This window comes from Eutrigla gurnardus (genome assembly GCF_963514095.1).
Source record: "Eutrigla gurnardus genome assembly, chromosome: 1".
NCBI lineage: Eukaryota > Metazoa > Chordata > Actinopteri > Perciformes > Triglidae > Eutrigla > Eutrigla gurnardus.
In genome coordinates this window covers 29,339,020-29,366,362 of record NC_139915.1, presented here as the reverse complement: position 1 = coordinate 29,366,362, position 27,343 = coordinate 29,339,020, and the positions used below count along the sequence as shown (strand labels likewise).

Below are 27,343 nucleotides of genomic sequence, written 5' to 3'. Positions count from 1 at the left end.
CAGGATGGATCAGACGCCGAAACACGGAATTACAACAGCGTGGAACACAAGACTGACTCTGAGCTGAGAGCAACAGAAACTAGTGGGGAGGAGGGAAAAAAGCATAAAAGAAGCCAAAGAAAATTTGAGCCCCAAAATCCGGCCGGCTACAGCACAACACAGTCACAGCTCTATACGACGAGAACGTGACATCGTCACAGAAGCACAACACAACAACACATGTGCCAAGTGCCAAACGGAAAACACTGAAAGCAAAGTGTGAGCACCAGCCTCAAAGAGTGAATATAGACGGGGGGGGACAAAAGACAAGACAGGGGGACAATCTGAACCAGTGTGTGACGTGTCCAACAGGAAGTGAGGTCAGTACCTGAGTCCCTTCTTAGGCAGGGTGTTTCTACCACAGTGTGGCCCGCTGCGGGAGAGAAACACTTCAGACACGGGAGGCAAAGGAGGCAAGGAAACATGTGGCTGCATCTCTCAAAGACTATCTTCTTGTCAACACTAGCACATCTCAACTTATTAACTGGAAAAGAAAACTGCAATCTGACAAGTCATTTTGTACTTTTTGCTCCAATCCTAAAAACAACAACAAAAAACTCTCATCTTTCTACAAGAATTTTCTAACTAATTCAGGCTTTACAGAATTCCTGAATAAATTGAATATGTCTCTTTGTACAGGCTGAATATTTTAATTTCTCAGGTTTCAGAAAACATCCCTTCAGATTGAGATTTTGGCATCAATAAGAAACAATCCTACGCCCATGCCATTGGGTAAGTATAAACTCGACCACAAGGTGGCAGTGTGTGAACACAGACCACTAAACAAAAACAGAGACGCTGCCAACATCCACACAGACAACCTCGCATTTACAATCTGCCGTAAATGTTCATCCATTCATTCAGGAAGCTCGAGGTCCTTAAAATAACCACAAGCCGCCACACAGAGCAACATACCTCCACGTAAAAAAACCCCCATAAAACACAACAGCTACCACACACATCTCCCCTCTGTGGTTCTCTGTGATGCTCTCTGTCTGTGTGGCAGCCGGCGGTGGTTTCCTAGGAACCTCCACTGCCGCTTCACCAGAAGCCTAACACCACACAGGCCACATTTACCTGTCCTGCTTCCGAGGCAGCGTGTTTCGGCTGAATATAGGGCTAGCGGAGGGGGAGGAGAGGGGGCTGATGGGAGACAGGAAGGGAAACGCACAACAGACACAGAGAGAGAGAACGTTTTTTAGAAAATAAAGTCCTTCAGAAAATAAAGTCCTTCAGAACAGGAGGTCATGTGCGATCGCCAACAAGGAGACTCGGTGAGGAGGGTGACATCATAGCCCCGAAGCCTCCACTCCAGAAACTATTAAGTTTCCTCCGAGACATTCCTGTCACGTTACACAGTCAACCTGTCAGGATGGAATCTGCTACAATGACCACAATTACTGTGTAATCGACTGAGGACACCACGGGATTCGGTTTCTCCGCTCCGAGTGCAGACAGAGCGGCAAACAAGAAGCGACATCCCGCCGCGACGGATGCTCACGGCACCTTTTGATCCGGGACTCTTTTAGAGGGGATTGATGCCAAACTATGCAGGATTTTAACGTAGTCAGCCATGGGAGGAATGTTTAGATACTTAAGTGACAATAGTTAGGAATAGGTCCATTACAAGTATATACTGTCCTGCATTGATGCATTTCATCAGCAACATGCATCATTATAAAGAATAACCCCTTTTAAAGCATTATATTATATATTAGTAAGCTGGATTAATTCTACTGCATTTACCTGTAACCAGCATTTTAATGTTCAAGCTGATGTTTAAACTACTTTATAAACTGCTGGATCTTTTATTCTGAAACAATGAATTATGTTTCATAAAGTGATCATATGTTGTGCATGAAAAAGTTCAACTTGCAACGTAACTAGTAATATTTATCAAGGAATTAGAAGCATTATGACTTCTAAGAGAAGAAATATAGCATTCAATGTTTTATAAGTGAAACGTTTAACTCACAGCAATAAAATGCTCAGTTGAACAGACTTTTGACAAGTTTTGCTGCTACAGTCTCACGTGGTTTTGGCTAAAGTTGCTAACACACATGTATGTGAGGAACCTCATATACGACACCGATGAAGGCAAGATGCTCTACTGCAGAACAGACTTTCATCTGGAAAAGGAAATACACTCTTGTGTGCGTCCTCACCTCTCAGACATGCCAGTCTTTACGCTGCTGGCGCGTCCCAGCGCGGACAAGGTGTCCTCCCTGTGGTTCCCATGGCAACCGCTGCCCAGGCTCATGTCGATGGACTCGCTGCTGGTGTGCATGCTGCTGACGGACGGGTATCCCATGCTGCCGGCCCCGCCGTGGCCACCCAGCGTGCTTTCCCTGCTCTGGGCGGAGGAGCTGCTGAAGGTGGTGCCCCATGTGAGGCTGTTTGAGGGGCCGGTGGAGGAGTAGACTGAGCCGGGACTGGAGGCCTGAGGAGGGGCAGAGATGACGACATTATTTTAAAAATCAGTGGCTGTTTGTGTGTTCTAGTGCAGAAATAATGGGTCAATTAATATCTCTTAAGTGATTCATTCAATCAGGCTTTTAGTTGATTTTCTAACTCCTTTCTAAAGAAACGACTTTTTAAACTTTTGAACCTATGCTGTTTGTGAAAACACGACTTCTGCTGAGTCACGTGAGTCACCTTATGATTGAGACACAGTCTGCTGATTAACTCTGAATCATGGAGAAGGTGACGCTGAGTTCATGACCCAGCATGCTCTCTCTTTGCTACTCGGCTGGAATACGTAGCCTGCAGTAAACCAAGCGGCTACCTAAAATGCTTATCTGTACTTCCACTGAACACATTCATTCATAAGGAATCCGGAAGGTTTGTGGTTTTATCTCAGGTGAGAACAAAAACCCTCCCTGTGTCCCCGTCAAAGCCTTGTCATTAGCTCCCAACACGTCTCATCACCTCTCAAAGGTATCATTTCTCATCTTTAACCCAAACCTAGACTTCTGCTTTGACAGTTGACCCCAAACCTTGGAGCTAAAGCATGAAAATTACATGAGGTCCAAGTTAAAGGGACAACAAATATGTATCTTTCCTGTACAGTAGTGCTATGTATGAATCTGGATTGTTTTGGTGTGAGCAACATCCAAAGGATGTTCCCTAGTAGAGAGGAGAGCTGCTATTAAAACGACCTTTAGTACGTACAACTTAAAAGCAGCCATAGCTTTCTTACACATCCAGCTACTATGGCCATATGATGAATGTAGGTCTAATATTCTCCCTCCCTCTCCTTCAGATCTGTTTTTGGTTACGACTCCTGAGGGAGTCTCTTTAGCCGCTAAATGTTCAACTATGTTCACCGGCTCGTCTCCGACCTCGTCTGTCTGCGGTTTCCTGCTGAGCAGGTAGTGTACACTGGAGCTGTTTTTGGCTGAGACACAGCTGCCTGCTGCGGACGTCAAACCCCACTGAGCTTATTGAGCGAGAACCAGAACAGTAAAGTTGTGGGACACCTGAACAATGAGCTGAAACTCCCTGTAAAACTCCATTAAGCCTGAAGGGAGCTACGTATTCAGGTGATAATTCTTCTGTGGGTTAATCACGACAAGATTTCACATCGTCTGAAAGTCTTCACAATGTCATTTATACGGTGTTATTGATTGTAGCTGCTTTTAGAATCACTTATTACAATTCATGGCATGACATGAACATTTTAATGGCAATCCCTCCAGTAGAAGTTGAGATATTGCAGCCCAGTTAAAAGCTAAAAATATCTTCAAATGTGCCTCCAAACTGAACTCAGGCTAAAAGAAAAGAGCGTTTCCCCTCCTTTGATGGTAAGTAACGGGTGGTGGGTAGTTGGGAGAATTTGTCGAGCTAAAAAAAGCAGCATAACTAATGAATACGTTGCTGGTCCCGTGACTCAGCTCTCAGGATAAACCAGACTACTTAAGGCAATTTAAACAGGAAACATGTTGAGGACTTATGGCTTTTAAAGCCAAAGAATAAACATCTTTCCACCTTTTTCTACATTGTAAATCTTTAAGCTACACATAGTTGTTCTCATGTACTAAAGTGTATGTTTACCATGGAAATCTATGGGAAGATCACATCCAGTCATTGTTATCTACGCTCTTCACAGAGTACTGCCAGATAAATCCATTTTCTCAATCCTTCATATGTTCCCTGCTCACCTGCTCGCTGCCCAGCGTCCCCATCCCGATTCCCTGCAGTCTGCCACCAAACAGGGGGCTGCTGGTCTCGCTGTCCACGCCGCCCAGCCCTCCGTCGGGGGACTCCAGCACCGTGCCGACGTGGTTCAGGGTGGCGTGGGGGTTGGAGATAACAGTGGAGTTCTTCATGTTTTCAGCCGTGGTGACCGGAGCCTGTTTACTGGGCTTCCCACCAAATAATCTGTGGGAAATCAGCGGACAGGAGGAAGGGGTCAGACTGGGGCCAACGTAGTCAGGAAGGATCTCATGTCTCCTTTTCATCCCTATGAATTTGAACAATTCCCTTCATTAAGCTACGCCAGAACGGCATTTTTGTTTCTATAGAGGAAGCTTTACATTTCGTTCATGTGTGACCTGGATGGATGAAGTTATAGTCTATTCATTATGCATGTTGTATATTAAATGCTTATTATTATACATGCAGGTGTGTTTTTGTGTATGAATGTGAATTTAAAAGTGATGCTGCTGCAAGAATGAAGGTCATGGGGTTAGAAAAATCATTAGTTTGTCCTCCAGGGATTATTATTATTATGCATATCAACAGCAAATAAAAAAAACAAAATTAATGTAATTATTCATGGCCGTAGAGAAGCAAGCTGGTGTGCCACCCTTAATGTGCCACCGCTAACGGGAAAAAAAACCCCACCAGCACTATTCTTTTCTTTGAAGCTGGGAGAGGAAGAGTCAGTGCTCAGATCTGACTCAAGGCCAACACACACACACACACACACACACACACACACACACACTGCTAATCCTGGGTTAGAGTTAAATGGCATGCGATGCTGACTGGAGCCGCGGTGGGCGATAATGGCAGCACACAGCTTCTGTAAAGAGTTATCACTCCCTCACATTAATGAGGGCAGAGCGCTGAGGTAAGACTCAGCTCCCATTACCCAGCACCACACCCTCCCTTCTCCACCCACCCCGCCCCCCCCCCCCCTGCACCGCCAAGGCTGAGGCTTGGCAGCTGATCAGCCCAGCTCAAAGCCTGCTTTTCACAATGGCCTGATTTAACCTCACTGAGCCTGCGTGTGTGTAGGTGTGTGTGTGTGTGTGAGTGTGTGTGTGTGTGTGTGTGTGAGATAGAGAAACAAGCCCACACGTGTGATGCTTACTCACCACTGTTTATCATTTACCGTGACTGCAAGATTACTGACTTTTCAAATGACCTTCTGTGTGTGTGTGTCTATATCTGTGCTACATGTGGGTGAATTCAAGCCCAAACAAGAAGCCCCCCTCGGTATATCAGCTAGCCCTCATTCTGTCTGTGGGCTCACTGATGACACAGATGATATCTGTGTGTGTGTGTGTGTGTGTGTGTGTGTGTGTGTGTGTGTGTGTGTGTGTGTGTGTGTGTGTACCTGCGTAGTGTAGGTGAAGAAACCGGCTGTCTCCCCGTCAGAGGAACGGTCGCCGCTCCTCCACTCTGCATCACCACTCCGCCCCTGAGGTTGTCGATCTCGGACACGCCCTTCTCCCGATCCGTCTGATTGGCCAGCAGGACCCCGTTGACCTTGGTCATGCCGAGGGAGTTTTTCCCGTGCGTCGTGACGGAGAGCACGGCGGCCTCGATGCTGCTGGTCGAGGAGCGGTTCCCGTTGCGGGCGGACGCCCCCGAGCGGCTGGGCCTCGGCAGGCTGCGGTACTGCAGCGTGGAGCGGGCGCTCATGGGGAGGTAGCCGTCGTCGTGGTGACCCAACGCCGACCCGCCGTCCTGCCCGCTCGCCTTCAACCCTCCTGCGAGAGAGCGCGCCCCAGATTTGGGCATCTTCCCCAGGGTGGCTGAGCCACTGGTGATGGTGGCACCGCTGGCCGTAACCATGGTCACCATGCCGTGCCCCTGCTTCTTGAAGCCGAAGGTGCTGGTAGGGGTGCGTGAGGTGTGAGAGCTGAGTGAATGCGTCTGGGAGTGGGGGTCAGAAAGGGTGTGTGTGAGGGCGTTTGTGGCCGACGTGCGGCCGGTGGGGATCGACTGTTTCTTCGCCTCGTCGCCGCTGCTGCGTCCGGCGTCTGACGGCGAGCGGTGAAGGCCGTTAGGACGGGGGGAGAGACGACCCTTTTCTGACACCTTGACGTCATCTGTCTTACCTGCAGGACAAGTGAGGAGATAAAAAAAACTATAAAGTGATCATATAGAATCAAGAAAGTTGGAGATATTTAATCTATCATTTATTTTTTACAATGATTGGTGGATGTCTGCGTTACCTGAACTGTGGGTCTTGAGGCCACCGGAGCTGGTGGACCCTGTGCTACTGGTGCTTTTAGTCCGGGGGGACGTCACCCCCACCTGAGTGCTCATGCCTCTCCTCCAGGAGCCGGTGTGGGACATGGAGGGGGTCTTCCTCCCCGAGCCGCCCTTGTCGGACTCGTCGGAGATGTCGGAGGGGTTCCGCCGGTTCCACTTGGAGCTCGGCTCCATCCTGACCCCGCTGTCCGACCCGCCGTCTGGCCTTTTCACCTCGTCTCCTGACCAGGCCGGGTGCACCGCTGTGGAGGCCGAGTGCTTCTCTGCATCTGTCACGGGCTGGGAACACACACACACACACACACCCTTTAGGTCGGGTTTATTTCTGCTGAAGAAGGTGTTTTTTATGAGACGTTGCCAAGTGTCTCTCAAGAGCACTCGGTTTTATGACCACAGCCACCATGCAGTGTAATCTGGTCGGCCAGAACGGAACTAGCTCTCCTGGTCATTTTCAAATAAAAATATCCTGCGTGTTGACAGAGAGACTTTAACGTTTCAAGTCAAGAAGATGCAAGTCTTTAAATGGGGAATCCAAATGTTTATTTATTCTTCACTTGATATATTTGAGACTAGAAGGTTTTTGCTTTTAAGTCTTGAGGGAGTTAGTCCCCCCTCACAGTGAAGAAGTCCACCTGAGTCTGCATCTCAGATCCTAAATGTCATGTGATGATTAATAAAACACGTGGAAACAGCTGCTGTCTTCTTTAAAAACATAAAACATGTTGAAGGCAGGTTAGTGTTTTTATTGTTTTGAATAAAAGGTATTACGTAGCTAGTTCACCAGAACCTTTGTTTCTCTAACAGCTGTTTGACGGATGATGACTGCCGTTGCCAAAGCAACACTGCAAAAATGCAGCAAGCGGCTCTGCTGGAAGACTTTAAAACAGACTTAATCAACCTGCTCTGTGTCCGGCCGCCGCGCTGAGAGAGAAAGGGCTCCTTTGTGCCCTCCTTTGTTATTCCCTTCAGCACTTTGACCTCCGCAGCCATAATGGACACACGTCACACGTCAGCCACAATAACGTGAGTCAGCTGACAATACTGTTATTATTATCGCTTCACCGATCACCTTCCCGGAGCGCCGTGGCTCTTAATCAGTGTTTAATGATTTGAGGCCAGAGTCAACATCAGCTTTAGCTTTGTGAGTTCACAGCTGTAGGCTCACATTCTTCTCTGAATGCAGAGGAATGCTGGGACTGACCGGCTTTAGTGAAACCAGGCCAAGTGGAAGAATACGGTTGCATCCGTTTACCACTTTATGTCGTTTACGTTTCTTCCAAACATCTCGCTGTGACACAGGGAACTAGGATACATAACATTTGTCGATTTTTCATTCAAACCAAAACACGGACGTTGAACTAAAGGGCAACTGCAGCAACTAGCGTGTCATGTGACTTGTTGCCAGAAGAACAATGGAAACAGGAGTAAGAGTTGGAGAGAGGAGTGCCTGTGTTTAAACATCATGGATGAATATTTGGCTGATGTCGACTGAGTGGATGCAACGCAAGATTTCTCACACAATAACAAACAGTATGGATCCAGTCAATATAAAGGAAAACTTTCCATGATGCTGTCAGACACTTATAATATCAATCTGACCCTGTCAGTGTCATAAACAAGCTCTTTTATTGGATGTATATTTACAGTGGACAGCTGGGATCGGCTCCAGCCCCCCCGTGACCCTGAATACAGGATAAGCGGTAGAAAATGGATGGATGGATGTATATTTACAGTGATTACATTGCAGAACACTTGAGGAGAGCTTGTTCTGCTCTGCAGCTTTCTGCCTCAATAATGGACCAATTACAAAAATAGTTGTCCCCATTAGTCACTCAGACACAAACATATTGGGGGGTCCAGGTTGAAAAAAAAAAACCCTCTCCATTTAACTGTTGCTCCCCATCATTCATGCTGCCTCAAGATAATGAATTTTTTTATTTTTTTTCAAATGAAAAAGCGGAGGAAGAGGAGATTTGATGACTGAACTGGTTTGGTAGTCTTATTAATCGTGTGTGTGTGTGTGTGTGTGTGTGTGTGTGTACCTGTGTGTTGAGGCCCTTGCGCTGTGCAGCAGGCGTGTTGGCGTAGGAGGAGATGGAGGAGCTGGTGTTGATGTCATCTGTGTCGATGTTGTCGCTGATGCCACTGCTCACAGAGCTGCTGTCATCCCAGCTGGACACGCAGAAAGAGAGAGAGGCGGGGCTTTAGTAGTCTTTTAAGAATAAATCCTCCACAGTGCCGAGGACCAGGGAGCCCCGTCAGCAGACAGCGGCTCTCTAGGAACACGTTTCGCTTCTCTTTGAAGAGACAGGCATTAAATCGACTCAGCAGACGGTGAGCAGAGACGCAGCAGTGAGGTGTGATGCTTCTTACATCTCACACTTCTTGGTGCTACAATGAGGTTTTCATGCTTTGCAAATGTTGTGAAATCTTTTTGTTCAACACTGTATGTAAAATAAATATTCTGTATGCTTCATTTTTAGAAGGAAGTGAGGTTATCTGTGTATTTTGGCTGTATGGATGCCTTCGTATGAAAAGAAGAGAGAAGAAATATGTCATCTATTAACTACAGTTTTAAACGGAAATAACATTGAAAAAAAAAGATCCGGAGTCTGTGGCTGCCTGGTGATTCTCTTCCTTTATTCTCCATCTGAACGGACTTCAGCTTGGGTACAAACACACACACACACACACACACACACGCAAACAGGCTGAATGGGGCTGCCTATCATATGAACAAAGGCTTGTCGGAGGGGTGTGTGTGTGTGTGTGTTGCTGTGTTTGTGTGTGTGTGTGTGTTTTTGTCAGTCGTTCAAACAAACCCATCTGAACAGAGCAAACACGGCTGGAGTTAATGCAGGATATTTGTAAATATGTGTGTGTGTGTGTGTGTGTGTGTGTGTGTGTGTGTGTGTGTATGTGTGTGTGTGTGTGTGTGTGTGTATGTGTGTGTGTGTGTGTGTGTGTGTGTGTGTGTGTGTGTATGTGTGTGTGTGTGTGTGTGTGTGTGTGTGTGTGTGTGTGTGTGTGTGTGTGTGTGTGTGTGTCTGTGTGTGTGTGTGTGTGTTCCGGGAGTCTGTGGGGGACAGGAAGCCCGGCCAGTTGGCAAACATCACTCTGAAAGAACCAGAGGGAGTCTGATGATCATGGCCATGCAGTGCAAGGTTGGCTGCACCAGAGGACACACACACACACACACACACACACACACACACACACACACACACACACACACACACACACACCTTATCACCAAGGCTGCAGTTAAAGACTTCTTCCATAACCGATTAAAATCTAGATTGTTTTTTTGCCCGTTAAGAGTTGGGTCATTAAAATGCCAATCACAACTAATAGAGCTGAAGATGACGTCTTCAACTTGTTGAAGCCAATTGTGCCACAAAGTGATGCAGTCCAATGATATATAGAGTACAGAGGAAAGCAACAAATCCTCACATGTGAGCAGCTGGACCGAGAGAACGTTTGACATTTTTCTTGATAAATGGTTTTATTTTCTTGGTTTATTTTCACCCACTAATTCACTGACTAATTGTCTCAACACAAAAGGATCTTTGTCGGGTGTTTGGCTAAATAAATTACAGTATAACTCAACAGTTGTTGATGCAATTCATCCGTCAAGTTTGATTTTCAGACGAGCAAGAAAACAAGTAAATGCAGCGTTGTTCAGCAGCCAACTCAGAAGTCCTGAATGTTTCCCAACATCATAATTACAGCTTCGACAAAAACAACAACAAAAAGCAAAAAGATCGGTGAGTGGCTGCAATCCCAGACTGGGATCACCGCTAAAATCTAATCATCTGGTCCTCGGCAGACTTCGAGCCAAATGCATTTAGACAACCTTGCGCGCAACCTGACAAAACAGAGACGGAGGGATAAAAAAAAAAAAAAAAAACCCAACTTCCCTCTGGAGTTACCAGCAAAATAAATCAAGCTGCGGCCGAGCGCGGACACAGAGTTTCAAAGAGTTGAAAGCATCCGTGGAGCAGACGAGCAGAGAGGTGCTGAGAGATTTAGAGTGACCACAACAGTCTTGGCTCGTCCGTACAGCCACAGGGGGAAAGTCCCACACCCACACACACACACACACACACACACACACACACACACACACACACACACACACACACACACACACACACACAGAGTAAGAACTAAGGATATATGGAAAGCCATGAAGAAACAGACCCACAAAGATCTAAGTGCTTCCTAAACACCGACCCAATGAAAGTCATCCTTTGGCTACTCTAAAGGACAAAGTTTCCTTGACACACACACACACACACACACACACACACACATGCATCTACCTGGTCAGGCTGCCTGGGTTGCCGTGGGAACTAGAGCGCTGCGGGAAAATGCCAAGATGGACAGAGAGCTTCATGACTTCATGCCGCTGAGAGTTCACACAGCCAACTGTCTCTCCGTCTCCCTCTCTTTCTGCTCTTCTCTCTCTCTCTCTCAGCGTTCTCAATGTCTCTCGCCCTGGCGGTGCTCCTAGATTGAGCTCCTTTGTCGCACGCTGCACTGATGGTTCATCCCTCGGGCACTGTTTGTCTCCCTCTCTCTCTCTCTAGACTAACAGAGAGAGAGACTGGGGGGGAGAGAGAGAGGGAAGGACCTGCCCTGCTGCTGGAAACATGAGCCTCCCCCGGGACTGTTAACCACTTCACTGCTGCAGCCCTCCCTAATAGAGCACAAGACACACACAAACACACCCCGAGCCCTAAATAAGCTACTCCAGCCTCCAGAAGAATCAAGCGGCAACACAAGTCAAAGCCACATGATCACAGACAAACTCCCTGAAAAGTGCAGGACAATCCTCACCCACGCGGTCGCTTTCCTGTGTGTCCTTCCCAGCCCTGGTTTCTGTGTGCATGTGTGTCTGTGTGTGCAAGCACTGCAATTTCCCAGACAGATCCACCCTGACTAACTGACAAGCCAGTGCTAATTAGAGATCAGGGCAAGCGGCGTGGCCCGGCCCACAGCCTCCCGCTGGCAAAGCAACCCGCCCCGGTTAACCACCGCTGAGCCCTTTACGGCCAATCACAGGAGAGGGAGACGTTAGCTGCTGGCTGCCCCCGGGAGGAAGTGGTGCCAGGCACGTCGGCAAGCAAGGCCAACGACTAATGGATCATCACACTGAGGGAAAGTGCTGCTTATTCTTTACTCTTAAAGGCTCAGTTCATCCAAATCACAAAAATAACATTTTTCTCACTGTTTTGAGATCCTTGCCCTCACCTTAACACAACAGGCTTTTGTTTCTGGTGCGCAATTCATGGTAAATGATTTGATTTTGGTTGAACTGACCCTTTAAATCAGGCGGAGTTGTGCAGTTAAAGCCTCTCGCTAAAAGGCCTGTAAACCAGTCTGAGAGGACACCAGTGGGTAAAGAAAGTGACCCAAATCAAGACATTCCAGAGAGGAACCTCGCCTCTCGCCGGGTCCCTTTAGAAAGCTTTCTGCTTTCCCAAAGGGGTCAGAGATCAGAGGCCAATCCTCCAAAGAGAGGAGCACAGTGGGGGGGGGAGGTAAGGGGAGCCAATGAAAAAAAAGGGCTGCCATGTGGGTCAGCCAATAGGAGTGTCTGGAAGTGTCCTGAGAAAAAGGCCGTGGTTGTGTTTGTTTAACTTGTTCTGTGTAGCGTCCGCTGGGACTGTGGTCGGTCGATGGGTTGGTCGGGCCCCGGCAGTACCGTAACCCCCCCCCCCTCCTGAAAAACCCCGTCCATCGCTGGCACATGCACACAGGATCCCTGCCGCAGAAATGTACACACAGACATGCGGCCACAACAGAGCCGTGAAGCAGAAGTAAGGGGATTTCCTGTGTTGGAGGGGCGACTACTGGTCACCACGCTGCAGCTGGATCATATAATCTCCATCCACACAGGCAGACCGGAGGAAGAGGGGAGGACTGTCTCTTAGACTTATACCCCTCAGGGTCTGGGGGGGCACAGATGACAGGTAAAGTCTAGGTATTTACAGACACAACATCAGGCGGAGGGAGCTGGTGTCGTGACTTCCTCCCAAACAATTGTGCACTATCAGAGATATGCAAAACACTATTCCTATCAGTAAACATGGTTAACCCTGCATGTCGGTATAGTTTGGGTGCTGTTGCCCCTCTAACCTTTCCCTATTGCCCCTTTCCCTTCCCCCCCAAGAAGCTTGTGCCTTTTGTCAGGCCATCGCTGTGAATAAGAACCTGTTCTTAATGATCTGCCTGGTTAAATAAAGGTAAAATAAATAATAAATACAAGTTTGCATGTTGGCAAAACATGACAAACTAGTTTGGGGCGCGGCCATAAAACAACATGGACTCTTGATGGTTTGAGCTTGATATCGTTCAACACCTGATTATCAAATTATCCTTTTTTTGAGGGATTTTTTTTTATCTAACTATAAAGCAAGGAAGCTCTGTCTGTCTGTGGGGGTATGTCCTGCTGATATCTTCCTAACCGTTCATCTGATCTACTTCACACTTACCTCACCTTAACCACTCCAGGTTAACACCTCACCTTAACCACTCCAGGTTAACACCTCACCTTAACCACTCCAGGTTAATACCTCACCTTAACCACTCCAGGTTAATACCTCACCTTAACCACTCCAGGTTAACACCTCACCTTAACCACTCCAGGTTAATACCTCACCTTAACCACTCCAGGTTAACACCTCACCTTAACCACTCCAGGTTAATACCTCACCTTAACCACTCCAAGTTAACACCTCACCTTAACCATTACAGGTTAACACCTCATCTTAACCATTTGTGAGAGCAACCTGCAGTTTACCTTAGACGGCCAAGCAATCGCCCCTCATCCTAACAAGCACTCCTATCGTCCACATGCTCAGAATTGATCTTAAAATTCCATAACCTTCGATTTGCAAAGCAAATCCTATACTTAGCACTGACTTCCAGTAGGCAATATAACAATTCAAGATTTTTTTTGTTTTTAAATACACCATGCAATCATGCAGATGCAGAGAGAAATGCTGTTTAGTGACGAGAAACAGAGCGCTTCGTGTTCGGACTGGCATAAGATTAATGTGGGCTACTTGCAACAATATGACATGACAGATAAAATAAGGCAGCAGACATTTCCTCAGGTACTGGAAAGTTGTTTGACAGTTTTACTGTTTATCACAGAGAAACTGGTTGGATGTCTCCCATCTGTATCTGTACTCACAGCTGCTCTTTGCCTCAGGGTTCAGAAACATATTTGAGTTTTTCAAGCTCTTATTGAGATCTGAAGTTTGATATGATCACAGATGTCTTTATAACCTGTAGTGGATTTATTGTAATGTTTTAATATAAATCTCATAAAGTGAGCAGAAAAAATTAGGAAAATATAACACATCTACACTTGAGAAGCACGAAATTATTGGAACCAAAACTCACTTAAACATGACAACATTTAGGGTTCAGTGTTTGGCTCGAATGCATCTTTTCATCAACAGACCACAGTCAGCACTAAATGGGCATAGTGTCCGGGTGAAGGAGGCAGTGAAGGGGCCGCTGGGACGGGACCCGGCACATTCCAGGCCGGAGCCCAGGGCCGTGTGGTACGAAAATGACACAGCTGTCCCTTCACTGACGAGAAATGACAGGACAGGACTGGACATCCCACCCAGGAATGCATGTCTCTCTCTGTCTCTGGTCCCATCGTGTCCCGTCTTTGGGAAAACATTTGCTTTCTCCACTGTGAGAATCTATGGAAGCATTTAGATCCCTCCGGCTGCCTTCCTTACACACAGATTTCCCATCACTCGTCTCACTCGCTCTCTGTTTGACGTGTAAACACTGACGTGGATCCGCAGTAAAGACGCATCACACGCGTGACACGCCGGATACAGGCACACGCCTCCGCCACGCGGCATCGCGCAGCAAACTTTAAAAGGCCCAACGTGGAATTTCTCACATGTGTGCAGACGCACTTTAAACCCACGGCGCATACAAACCGGCCTATTGACGCCTCGGTGCTAGAATGAAGCACAGGGCTGTAAGTCCTGCCTCTACACCTGTGGTCCACCAAAACAGGATCAGGGGATCCCTGCGGGCCAAATAATAAAACCTTCTGAGTTATGCTGAGGTGCAGCTACGATATAAAGGTAAACGTCTGCCCAGAATCTGTCCTTTTTATGCTCATCTGGTTTGAAACCTTCTTTAGAAGTGTCTCCAGAAAACAGATGGTCTTCCAGTTTGAGGAAATAAAACATTTTCAATATTAAGCCACATTGGGGATCTCTCTCTTCTAGTCACATGGTACAAACATGTGCACGAAGGTTTTTCTATTATTTGTTGATGTAAAATAACTGGTATATGTCTTCAAAATCATTAAACTAAATATATTTAACTATATTTTTAACAAAAACAGTGGAATGATTACTGACAGTGTCGGTAGATGTTAACTATTAACCTTTTCTGTCTTAAGAGATCCCAAAGTTAACAAAGATACCAAATATTTCAAGCTGAATTAAAATATTGCTTTCAGTGTAAACATCACGTAGTTTCAATGAAGAGTCAGTCACTGTGAAATAAAAATGGGTAAATCTGTGTTAAAGGGTGGACATTTAAACGTTAACAAAACTGTCCCAATGAAAATGATACCATTTAGTCCACACAGGACAAAAAGCTTACTGTTGGTCTGCAACCTGTTACATTATTAAGAGTCTGTGAAATAAAACCCCCTCTGTGTCGCATGTCACAAGCTTTTCCTGCGGCTGAAACGTGGAAAATCAACTTTATCCAGTGACTTTAAAGCTGCGACCTGCACGAACCTGCTGCCTCCTTCAAACCTGCACTTAACCTCAGGCAAAGTATCAGTCTGCTGAGGTATGGAGGATTCAAACTTACCCTGTGCTGAGGTCTCCACAAACCACTGTCGAAGTCCAACATGCTCTGCTCCTTCGCTCTCCTTACTCCAAATACCATTTCCTCCCTTCCGGACCAGTTCAGATTCCAGACTGGACCAGAGACGTGGGCCCCGAGCCTCTGACCTCTCAGAGTTTCCCTTCAAAAACGGTTCAGTTGGCTGAGGCTCACACACCTCACATTCTCGACGTCCCGGATTTGAATCCTACCCACAAGCGTTATATCAAGCGTTTCCCTCATGACAACATCTCACCGAGTCCAACGGCAAATAAAGCAGACGAACCCAGGTTTAACACAAACAAGCTTAAACAAATAACATGACAGAATAGCGAGTACAAAGATCAGGAGAGAGCTGTGGATGTTAGAGCTGCAATGCTTGGCATAAAATAAGAGTGTGTGTGGGAGAAAACCCTTATTTACCCCACCCTCTTTATTGTGTGTGTGTGTTTCCTAAGGCGAGGCAGGTGTGCTAGTTAAAAGCCCAGAGGAGGGGATAATGGTCTGCTGATAGAGTAGCCATGGCAACTGAAGGGCTGCGTCTCATTTTCCTCTCTACTCACAACAACTGTCTTAGTTTTAATCAATTCTCTCTTCTTTTTCTTTCCACGTAAAGCAAGCTGATGAACCCCAATGAATGCCACCTCCTTCCATATGCATGAGGGGAAGATGTATCCTATATGTGGTCACATCAGGAACTAAATCCACATTCTACCAAGTAAACTTAGCCAATTACAGCGGTTTTAGGAAACAAAATCCCACAGCGGAGTTAGATTATTCCAATCCAAATAAACCCGTTTCAAACATCTTCTAGAAGTGATTCTCAAGGCATTTTATTGTTTAATTTGACACAGAGCTACTGGGGAATCCTAACTGTGTATTTTTGTCAGCTACAGCAAGCTTCTTGGCTCTGTTTCTAACGGGCCAGCTCATTCAAAAGACATAGCTTCCCCCATCGACCCCCGTCTCATAACTGTCAGCTATCTTTCCTTTATTTGGAACAGATTATACTCACACAAGGATTCAAGAATCTGGTAATATGATATGTATCATAATACAAGGGTTACCATTCAATCAATCAACGTATATTGTGGTTTTTAAAATCAAAGTTGAATATGCTTAAAATCTGAGTTAAATAGTTGTTTTTGTCTTCATGCAATCAGAACATCTGCATTTGCAATTACCGTATTCCCTGTAATATCCAACATCATAGCACTACTTTAAATCACATAAATTACAACATATTTCCTTCCACTCCTACTCTAACAGAAGAGTTACTTTAGCTTCTTCTATTTTAATAAATGAAATGCAATTCCTTTGCATTTAATTTATTTAACTGCAAAACATTTACAAGCTGGTACCTTAAGGACCCGCCCTTAAGGGGGAATGTAACAAACAAACAAGCAAGCGAGACTAAAATGTAGATTTTCTCTGCGTAGGTGGAAAGAGCGTTGTGCAGCAGCTGGGCTATGTGAGCGTGTGGAGGAGCATCCCATTAACTCGGGAACACATTTGACCTTAAATCTTGAATCAAACCCGAGAGATTGTGGGTCAGACTGCTCCACCATGCCTCAGAACGCCTCGTTGGCTCCATTACAAACACACACACACACCACTGGGATGCAGAGGAACGCTGCTTTCAGTATGAACATGTCTGGGAGGCATTAATAGTATTAAGTATTCTAGGAGAGTGGAAGGCTGTGCGAGAGTCTGGATTTCTGAGGAATAGCATTCGGTTGCATAAAGTGTGGCGTGAGGACGAGTGAATGTGTGTGCGGACGATAAGGAGAGAGCAGACAAAGGATAGGCGTGGCTGTCGGGTATCTCGGATCAAATGTTGAACACATTCTCCTCTTAGTGAATGTGAGTTTGAGATAGATGTATTTACAAAAATCTGTAGTTTTTAGATACAAAATCTTGACATAGATTGTGTCAGCTTGCTTCAATTTCCAAAAAGGCCAGCACGTTTTTTAGCTCCAGTAAGAGTTCATTTTAAGTTTGAGATGTTTCTCTTTACTACCAATTATTACATTTTCTCATTAAACAAGACAATGGATGTAAGGTTTCAGATAATGTAGTTCACAATGACTAAACCGTTCATTTCCATGGAACTGGAAAAGGACTGGAAAATGTTGCCAAATCCTTTTTTTTTTTGGGTGGGGTTAATTGTTGTAATCATTTTGGAAATAAATCAGGAGAAAATGTGAAAATGATCACATTTCTCCTGGTGTTGCTGGCCTTGGTAACCCAACACTGACTCACCCTGCTGCTCTCTGCCATCACTAACACTCCCGGAGCCACTGCAGGGTTAATTCTGGAGAGAAGTCCTGAAGCAGCAGCTGTGATCAGCACTGACAGGTTGATGTTGTCTGCGAGCAGGGCAGGGCGAGGTGGGTAACAACTGCAGGGATGTGAGAGGGTGTCAGGGTGGCTTTCCTGTGATTATCATACAAACTCCTGATTTTTGGTGGAACAAGATCACCGGCTCATGAAATGACAGGAACAGAGGGAGGAGGCGATTATTATTACAGGGAGAGCCCAGAGGCAAACCACAGCATTCACTCTGCCTATACCAGGGGAGGTGGAGGAGTTACAGAGAGACAGACAGGTAGAGGGTGAGACAGGTGAGAGGGCCAGGTGTTGTTGAGGAGAAGAAGCACTCTCTTCCTCAGCCTGAGGCCGACAGGGAACCTGCTCAAGTTCAGACAGGAGACAAAACATAATGGGGCTCGGGGCATGCGTGTGTGTGTGTGTGTGTGTGTGTGTGTGTGTGTGTGTGTGTGTGTGTTACAGCAAGTGTGCCTCTAATATGGGTGAGTAATACAACATGTTCTATGCAACTGTGTTGCAGGTGGGATTCAACTGGAAATCAACAAAGATGTTTCTAACACCCACATAAACACAACCCCTAACCCATAAACACACACACACACACACACACACACACACACACAAACACACACACACACGCACACGCACACACACACACACACACACACACACACACACACACACACACACAAACACACACACCTCCATCCATCCATCAATGATTATGTGAAGTATTATCAACATCCATTGTGCTTGTAGTTATACAGTACAACAGGGAAGACATAATAACCTGTATGTATCATAATAACAATTCAACATTAGGACGTAGCACAGGTCTTCTAGATTTAGCCCACACACACACACACACACACACACACACACACACACACACACACACACACGGTAAATGCGTTAATAACTATGACTGAAATTGAATTCAAGCAATTTCCTGAGTAAAAATGTCAAAGGGTTTGCAATACAGAGTTCCAGACTCAGACAAATCTCTGACGCTGGGGCACATCGTCTTCACCAGGTTTAATAATGGAAAATCACATGTGTTATGGGGAAAAACCATGGTTCCATCATCAATAACCAATAATTTACTGTTACATACCATTATCACGTCCACACAACCTCCACCAATAACACCAAGGTAAACAAAACATGTTCTGATAGAACAGCATAAATCATCCGGTTTTAGAAAAAAACATCCTGACCAATCAGCACGCAGGGCTGTGTTCGTCCACACACAGAGCCCCTCCCTCCTTGGGTCGTACCACTATCACAGGGGGGAGGCGGAGGGAAGTAGCAACAAGCTTCCAATTCCTCGTTAAAAACCGAAACGAGGAGGTCCAAAACAACCAAGGAGAAGAAAACACCGGTGGAAAAGAAAGAAAAAAGAAGATTGTGACCGTGGCCGTGATAAAACCAGAGTCAACATCGGACCCGCGTTTCAAAGGTGGCGTGATCTAAGGGATTTCAAAGGGCACGAAATCGAGGGGAAGGAGCTCGCTGGTCGTGGGGGAGGAGCTCGGTGGTCGAGGGGGAGGAGCTCGGTGGTCGTGGGGGAGGAGCTCGGTGGTGGTGGGGGAGGAGCATGAGTGTTTAAACATTCAAAATCTGCCCAAAAGTGCCCTCGATCCGCCGGACTTGCCATCTGGGACTTTAACATGACTTAATGTAAACAGCAAGTAAACTTTTGATTTAAACAAAAAAAAAAAAAACGAATTCACAATGAGTTAATTGGTGAATCATAATAGCTTCAACTGTGACTTCAACAAGCTATTTAGCTCCCTATCGTGGTAAAGCAGAGAATAACAGACCCCGATTTTAAAAGTACATGATACAATGCTTAGTTTGCTAACTTTTTAACTCATAATTATCTCCTAATTAAAGCTTAAATAGTTTACCTTGGTTTTACTGGTGGAGGTTAGGCGGCCAATTTGAGAGTCCTGAGTGTGGAGCTCTGCAGCTCGACCCTTCTCAGAAAGGTTTGGTTACAATAATCTTGCCTCAACACTTTGCTTTCTCATGGGACTAATGTGCGGGTAAGGAAATAAATCCGGCGTGAGTAAAAGAAAAGACTGCACAATGGTTTGTAGTGGGAGAAGGGATTTTACAACTCTGGAAAGTTATTACAGTAGAATTACACAATTCAAAGTAATCTACCACAAATATGTGGCCATTGCAGTTGCTTTTAAAATGACATCGCACTGTGGTAAAAGTTGAACCAGACTCCTTTTCTTTTTGCCAGAGGATAATTGCAATGAATGAGGAGGCTTGGTTTTTACGTGCGGTGCTAACGGACTTAAAAGACTAGTGTTATTAACACAAAGGCAAGTTTCCTCAAGTTTAATCCTGCAGTCGCTTTGAGTCAATGCAACAGTGCTTCACAACAGGCATAACATCTACAATTAAAAGCTAATGAGCAGGTCAATGGAAGGTATTAAAAGTGAGTGACAGCTGTCTAAGTGTTTTAACAGAGTGTCATGCTGTTCACACCGTAGGAAGCATCACATGATGCCAGGAGATCAGCTGTTCGTTGTTTCCCTGTTCCTCCAAATTAAGTAGTTCTGCTCTTTCCACATTACTTGGTTGGAGATGACTTTGTGGAGCTGAATTAGGTGCCTCATGTTGATTTAAGAAGCTTGTGTGTCAAAGGGTCCTTATTGTCAGACCTCTTCATAATGAGGCCGGTTGTCCGTGACCCACTTTTCTAACAGTGCTTGTACTAAGTACTTTTTTTATGGAGCATTCACATGATTTGGGCCTTATGACAGTATATTAGGGCCATTGTAAGTAAAACTAATTAATGAATTACAGAGCCGAGGGAGGGGGTTAATATTCACAGAAAACAATCTTGGATATTCTCTGAGAAAAAAATCCCTCATGGTTTACATTAAGGATGGCCTCTGAGCGAGTTGATGGTCCTGAAAGATACATTTACACATTATCTTTCATGTTAATTCTTTGTTATTTCATGAACACAAATAAATACCAATATAATTAATGTATTCTGCACGGCTGCTCCCGTTACCACAGTGTTTAAAGGTGGCATCTGTGGTGTGATGAGGTTCAAAGTGAAGCTTCTTTTATTTTCTCAGCTGATATTCAGGTTTTTCTTTTGCACATTTGCCACGTTCATCTCAGAGAATATCAAAGTTTTTTCTGGGAAAGTTATGACTTTAATATCGGAAATTGAATTTTTTTTCCTCCCTCAAAATATTGCTTGTATTTTTTCATTCAGCACACACGAACAGTTGCCAGCTTCTTCTGAAAGAGTCCCGACGCTGCCAGACTGTAGCAGTAAGAAGAATGAAGAGTTGGGGAAACACACTATTCTCTCAAATGCATCAACTATTTATTGGATCCTTTGTCACCCTGCCACCTCATTTTTATTCATACTCAACCTGACTGAGAAACATCTTCAACACCTCGCTACAACGGTTTCACACCACAGAGTCACCTCCCTTTCTGCTTTAACAAAGAGAATCCAAATCAGAAGTTAAACGTTAATGGATTGCTTCCTCTTTCTCGTGGCCCAGAGATAAATGACATGGATAAGCACACACACACACGCACACACACACACACACACACACACACACACACACACACACACACACACACACACACACACACACACACACACACACACACACTTCCCAGTCTCTATAGCCTCTGCCTATTTACTCAGCGTCGTCGGCCCTGTTGTCCCATGACTCAGTATGATCCTCTGCTGGTTTCCACCCACTGCTTTACATACAATTGACAGTTGGTTAAACTCGTTTTTGCACTTCCAACAGGAGCTCTGGTCAGGTTCAGCTCTCACGTAAGATGCTGTACTTCAGTCGGTTTGTGATTACCTGAATAAGCCGCTCGGCGCTGTGTTTTTATAGTTGCATCCGTCATGCTCCTCATTAGTGCAGGTTTGGTCTGATCTGGAGGGTTTTCAGCGTGAAGGCTTAAACAGTTTAAAGGAAAGCTCCCGACTCTGAACCTCGGCCCTTTGAAGCTTGTGACCCCCCCGTCCGGGGGTCACAGGGTTTTTGCCCCAATGCCACGGTGACACCCAATACCTTTCCCCCACCCCCACATCCCCACCAGCTCCAAGAAGCCCGGCTGCATCCCAAATCGGACACAGACATAGGGACATAAAAACGGCCTTTAAACCACAGCAGGTTTATGGATGGGTCACACACCCAGAGAGCAAATAGACACCGCACACACACCTCTGAGCTCACGACTTCCACCGTGTCACTCACAAACCACACAGTGTTGGAAACACATTCATTGAAGGGTGCTCACCCCCCCCCTCCACCTGCCCAAACTGCACCTTTAACCCCTCCCCCTCTCTTGTATTAAATTAGTCTCATCTCTACCCTCCAGCTCATCTTTACTTTGTTATGCTAATGAGTTTTATCTGCGGCTTCCACCTCTCCTAATTAATCCCAAACTAAAATAAGCACATTTATCAGACATTCCTTCAGGGGAGGAGGAGGGGGAGTCAGGAGGAGGGGAGTCACCTCGTCCCCTCTTAAAGTTAAAACTCTTTCATTGCCCTCTAATCTTATCAAATGAAAGAAGAAATGGGAAGTTTCTGGAGAAACACAAAATAGTCCTACTCGGTCAATTAAACCCCACAGAGAAACTTGAAAGCACGAAATCAAACGGAAAAAAAGAAGAAGAGAGGAATCCCCCAACTTTTATCATTTAATTGCCTTCCAGTTTCTTTAACTCTCTACAGTCTCTAATCAAAGCAAGTGGATAAACGGAAAATGAAAGGTGAGAGGAGAGGCAGAAGCTGTGGCCAAAAAGACCCATCCCATGTTCCCAGTTTCCTTTACTTCGATGGAAAATGAAGAGGTCAAGGAAAGATGCAAAGGAGAATCGATAAGGAAAAGACAACCGTGGTGCTCGAGGATCGTATGGTGCATCGCTTGGAATTAAGGGACGGCAAAATCTCCTATCCTTTTGTAAAGGACGTTCAGTGTTCTCTATTAAATAAGAAAAGTAGCATTAAAGCTCTGTTCCTTAGCATTTAGAGATGTGATCAACTTTTACCACGCAGATAGAGTCCTTAATGGTAAGAGTGAAAGAAAGGCAGGAGAGGGACTGTTTGTGTTAAGACCCACCTCAGGGTCGGGAGAGTTTAATGTGTGTGTGTGTGTGTGTGTGTGTGTGTAGGGTAAAAAGGCAGCGAGAGGGCAAAGGTCAAATGTCTGGAGGAGAGGAAATTAGCCACACCTGAGGATTTAAGGAAAAGGCTCCTTGAAGCACTCGAGACTAAAACACATCAGCGTGTCTGTCTGTGTGTCGTCAGTTTAAGACTGATGAAGAGTAGAAAGCTTTTGTTTCAAATGTCAAATACGGCGGGTCCCAATACACACACACACACACACACACACACACACACACACACACACACACACACACACACACACACATATGTTTCTGTGTCATTAAAGCTCACATTTTGATGATAGCTGGATATAAACTGAGGAAACCAGTCATTCCTTTGTCTCACCCAGTATATTCATTTATTCAACCACCAATCCACATTCATAACAATCTTATTCCCTCCCCCCCACCGCTCTCTCCCTTTCTCTCTACCCCCCAAATCTCCTCTTGCTGCTTGGCCTTCATCCATTTCCTCCTGTCAATTAGCCAGGAACCAAATCCCTCTCCATCTATGTGACAGGACAAAGACCGCAGCATCGCATCAAATCCTTCCCGCTGACACTGGAAAGTCCCGCAGATACACGAATACTGGATCTTCTCACTTTACTACGTCATGGCCAATATATCCCGATAACACCAACATAACACACACGTCTCACCGCTACTCTCCAACATCTAGGATCATGCCAGCTGTGTGGTGTATTGCACAAATCTCCGTTGCATCATATCATTTGTGGTACAAGTCTGTGCAAATATCATTCCATGAAACATTTTTGTTTTATTAAGACATTTAGCAACAGATGGGATACAATGGTGTTTCAGTTATCAGTTTGTTTTTCAGTCAGGAACAGAAATAAACCAATGCTCTCTACAGCAGCTCCTCCAGATATTTCCTTTTGCAAACTTGTGATATTAAACCTTTTTCACAACCTCCCACAATGTAACACTTTCAACGTCCAGCAAACAAGACAGTGTGACAAAACTATTTCCATTGCCTTAACTCCCACAAGTGAACAAACACTTACATAGGAGGTGTATGAAGGCATTCTGGGAAAAGGAGATGATCAGTCCGAAACAATAAAAGATCACCATGCTCACCCTCAAATTATGCAATTCCAACAGAAGGTTAACTGGTTTGCACGTAAGAGTAGACCAGTCTTTAGAAATTCCCATTTCCTATGAATGCACTGGCACAAACAACCTGCACACTGGGGAAGGCATCAGCCCTTTGACTACTTTACTCCAAAAACTAAACTGCAACAACAAATCACAAATCACGCAAATGGATCACTCCAAAGTCTGAGACAATAATCAGGCGATGATTTCGTCTTACCTGTCGGCGTCTCCTTGTCCCGACGACGTCTTCCGATGCAGCGTCTCCCGGACAGCGGCCATGCTATCGGGCAGGCGGTTCAGGCGCCGAGTGTACAGCCCCAAACCTCCGTCGGTCATATAGCTGCAAAAACACAACGGAGTACATCACATATCGTCACCGTGAAGCAGTTCTGAGGCTCAGAGAGGATCAAGTTGTGTAGTTCGAGGACACAATCTTCATTTTTTATTCTTCTCAGAGCTGCTTTTGTTGTTTACAGATCAGGAGGGAACCCACATCGATCTATTTTTCCGGCCGAGGCAAAGCTCCCATCAATCACGGTTGGCAAGCAGCTCCCACACAAACACAAGAAGACACATTTCTCTCATGTGGCCAGTGGTAAACAACGGTGGTCTGTTAAAGAAGTGGCAGCTCCGTGGACAGAGGATGAGCCTCTTCTATTTATTCCAAGAAGGATGTTGCATATATACATCAGTAACCTCCAGGCCGGGACATTATGATTGACTGAGTGGCTAAAAATACACAGCATATGTAAGTGAAAGGCTAAGTAGGCCGTTCCCTTCATAATGGAAAATGATATTTGAATGGAGTGGATTTATTGGCTGCTGCAGTCGGAGGCTGACCGTTACAGCAGTTACAGTCTGAGGTCCTGAACACTTACACAAACATTCCCATTCAAACTGAAACAACACCCACTAATTCCCCAAATATTTACCCCTGGAGGAGATTCCTAATGGAGCTAAATATTGACTCATTTGACCCACGGTGGAATTTAATGAAATGTTTGCTGATTTTAAAAGTTGAGGCTCAACCGTTGAAATAGTGAATGCTTTCTGTGTGATGATTCGGTTTCTGCAGTTGAATGAGTAGAAAAATAAGCCCCTGGTCAGAAATTGGCCACTAAATCGCTTTCTGTGTTATCTCTCTGTGTGGATCTCAGCAAGAGGCAACCCGGCACACAAACACACATTTATACCTACATGTATATACAGTATACACAGAGTACAGTGTTTTCCTATAGACAGAGCTCCTTTGTGTAACCTGCAGTCGAACTGAATCAGCATCTGAGCTGCAGGAGAAACTTAACAGCAGACCAGAAGTCACCCAGCGAAGAGCAGACCTGTCAGATGCTGGACAAAGTTCAGACTTTAAAACGATTACAGCTGCAGCTACGACCAGGAATTCATTTAGTTCAACATTGCATTTTTTTTAAAAAGTTGCAATAATTGTGTTTTTCTTGGCTACTTCGGGGCACAAATCAAGCTGAATGGAAATGAGGTTGATTTTCTTTTGGGGCGTTTTTGCCTTTTATTTAGAGAGGGAGTGATGAGAGGTGAGTTTGCAAACAGAAATTTAAAAAAAAGAAGAGTCTCTGTAGAGCTAAGGGGAACTACAGCGACAGTTGAGAATTGACTGTGTTGATATGAAACAGATATGAAGCCGACTGGGACTGATTTGTTGTTCCCAACAGCATGTTGCAACCTGAAAGCACCAGATGTTGTACGTTTTTTTTTTTTTCTCCACCACAAATTAATTCAGTATAAATACTGGCTACTCTCGCAGGTCATCTGGTAATAGTCTGCTAAACATTAGAGTCCAAATTAAACACAAAGATTCAGAAAGATTGTATTACCATGCAACAAATGGACATGCTGAAGAGAGAGGACTTGATTTTGATTTTAAATCCAGACAAGCATTGTTTTGCTCTTGCACTGGTCAATTTTGAGACTTTATTTTGCTTAAAACATCTGGAATACACATATAGGTGTTTATTCACTTGACTTTGATATATCTACAAAATGCACACAATCCATGCACCACCGGTCTCTAATGTAAGACTTGTTGTGAAGCATCATTTTCACAATGGAAGAGACGACACACAATGAAGACAGGTGAAGAATAGTGGGATCCCCCCTGACGAGGGATCCACTCTGAGGGGGGTTAGCTGCCTTTTATAGGGAGCATCCATCACCCCAAAGAAAAGTCACCTTGAAGATGGCCGGACAGTCACACACACAAACACACAAACACACACACACACAGACACACATTAATCCTTTACACTAATGACTAACCGAGCCTCCCTGTCCTCCTGTTTCTGATGCCTGTTAACCTGTAACCTCCTGCAGCGGGAGGAACGTGTCCAAACAAGACAGTTTACGGGCTGAAACCGAGCAGCCAGGTTGAGTAGAGGAGAGTTTACACAACCGCACAACAAACAGAAGCTAAACTTCTTGTGTTAATGAAGATGCAGAAATATTTGACTCTAAGAAAACGCAGGCACTGTGCTATTGACATGAGAAAATTCTCAAAATGTCACGCTCAATCGCTGTTTGTTTTTTTCTCTAGATAGTCTAAAACACTCCGACGTACCTTTCTGCCTCAAACATGGTCACACAGTTAGTCCAAAGCCAAACAAACAAGTCCAGGTGTGGGTTGATCCCCCGCTGATAAAAACCTCCACAGCAAAGGTGTCCGTTTCCAACCGTCAGGCTACCGTCCGTTATCAGGTGAGAGTATGTTTACGGTGATATCAGAAGTGAGTGAGCGCTGTCAGTGAACTCTCCATTATGTGTCCATGTGTTGGCTGAGTGTGTGTGTGTGTTAGTGTGTGTTGCTCTGTGCGAGCTCAGTGTTGGTATGCAGCCTCTCTCCTCAGCTCCACATGCTTTTCCCCTCCTGGCTGGAGGTTGGGTCGGGCTGCGAAAGGCGGAGGAGGGATGGGAGGAAAGGGGGAGGAAGGAAGGGAGGGAAGGAAGGGGGTAGGTCGGGAAACATACCCCCGAGCCGAGGAGGCTGGTGAAGGGGGGGGGGTTCTGGTCTCTGAGGGCCAGAGAAGCCAAGAGGAAAATAGAGGAGGGGGTTGAGATTGTAGGAAACCCATGCAGATAGTAAATGTGGTGTCATCCGTCATGTTGTCTCTGCTGTAGGACCCCAGATTACTAAATAAATTAACTACCAGACAGAAAGATGCTCATTTGATCTCAGTCGTATGTTAGGCTGCTTATAAATGATTATCTTTATGGTGGAATCATCCCTCAATGTAGTTTTCTGTTGAGTCTATTCATCATTTTTGTCTATATTTCCCAGAGCTGAACCAAAGATGGAACATACATAGCAGTGAAT

At 45.3% G+C, this 27,343-nt stretch overlaps 1 protein-coding gene across 9 annotated transcripts in view; it reads right to left on the bottom strand.

Annotated features, from left to right (window-relative positions):
• Positions 1–27,343, bottom strand: part of nav2a (neuron navigator 2a) — a 204,699-nt gene that overhangs the window by 19,659 nt on the left and 157,697 nt on the right. For 8 of the 9 annotated variants that reach the window (XM_084001805.1, XM_084001807.1, XM_084001810.1 and 5 more), the window contains 8 exons: positions 24,218–24,340; positions 8,529–8,658; positions 6,447–6,765; positions 5,603–6,329; positions 4,200–4,419; positions 2,205–2,479; positions 1,117–1,182; positions 368–412 (listed from right to left, as the gene is read on the bottom strand). In XM_084001805.1, the coding sequence (XP_083857931.1) occupies positions 368–412; positions 1,117–1,182; positions 2,205–2,479; positions 4,200–4,419; positions 5,603–6,329; positions 6,447–6,765; positions 8,529–8,658; positions 24,218–24,340 (1,905 nt within the window). The remainder of the gene's footprint in view (positions 1–367; positions 413–1,116; positions 1,183–2,204; positions 2,480–4,199; positions 4,420–5,602; positions 6,330–6,446; positions 6,766–8,528; positions 8,659–24,217; positions 24,341–27,343) is intronic. The other variant, XM_084001809.1, reaches the window with a different exon arrangement.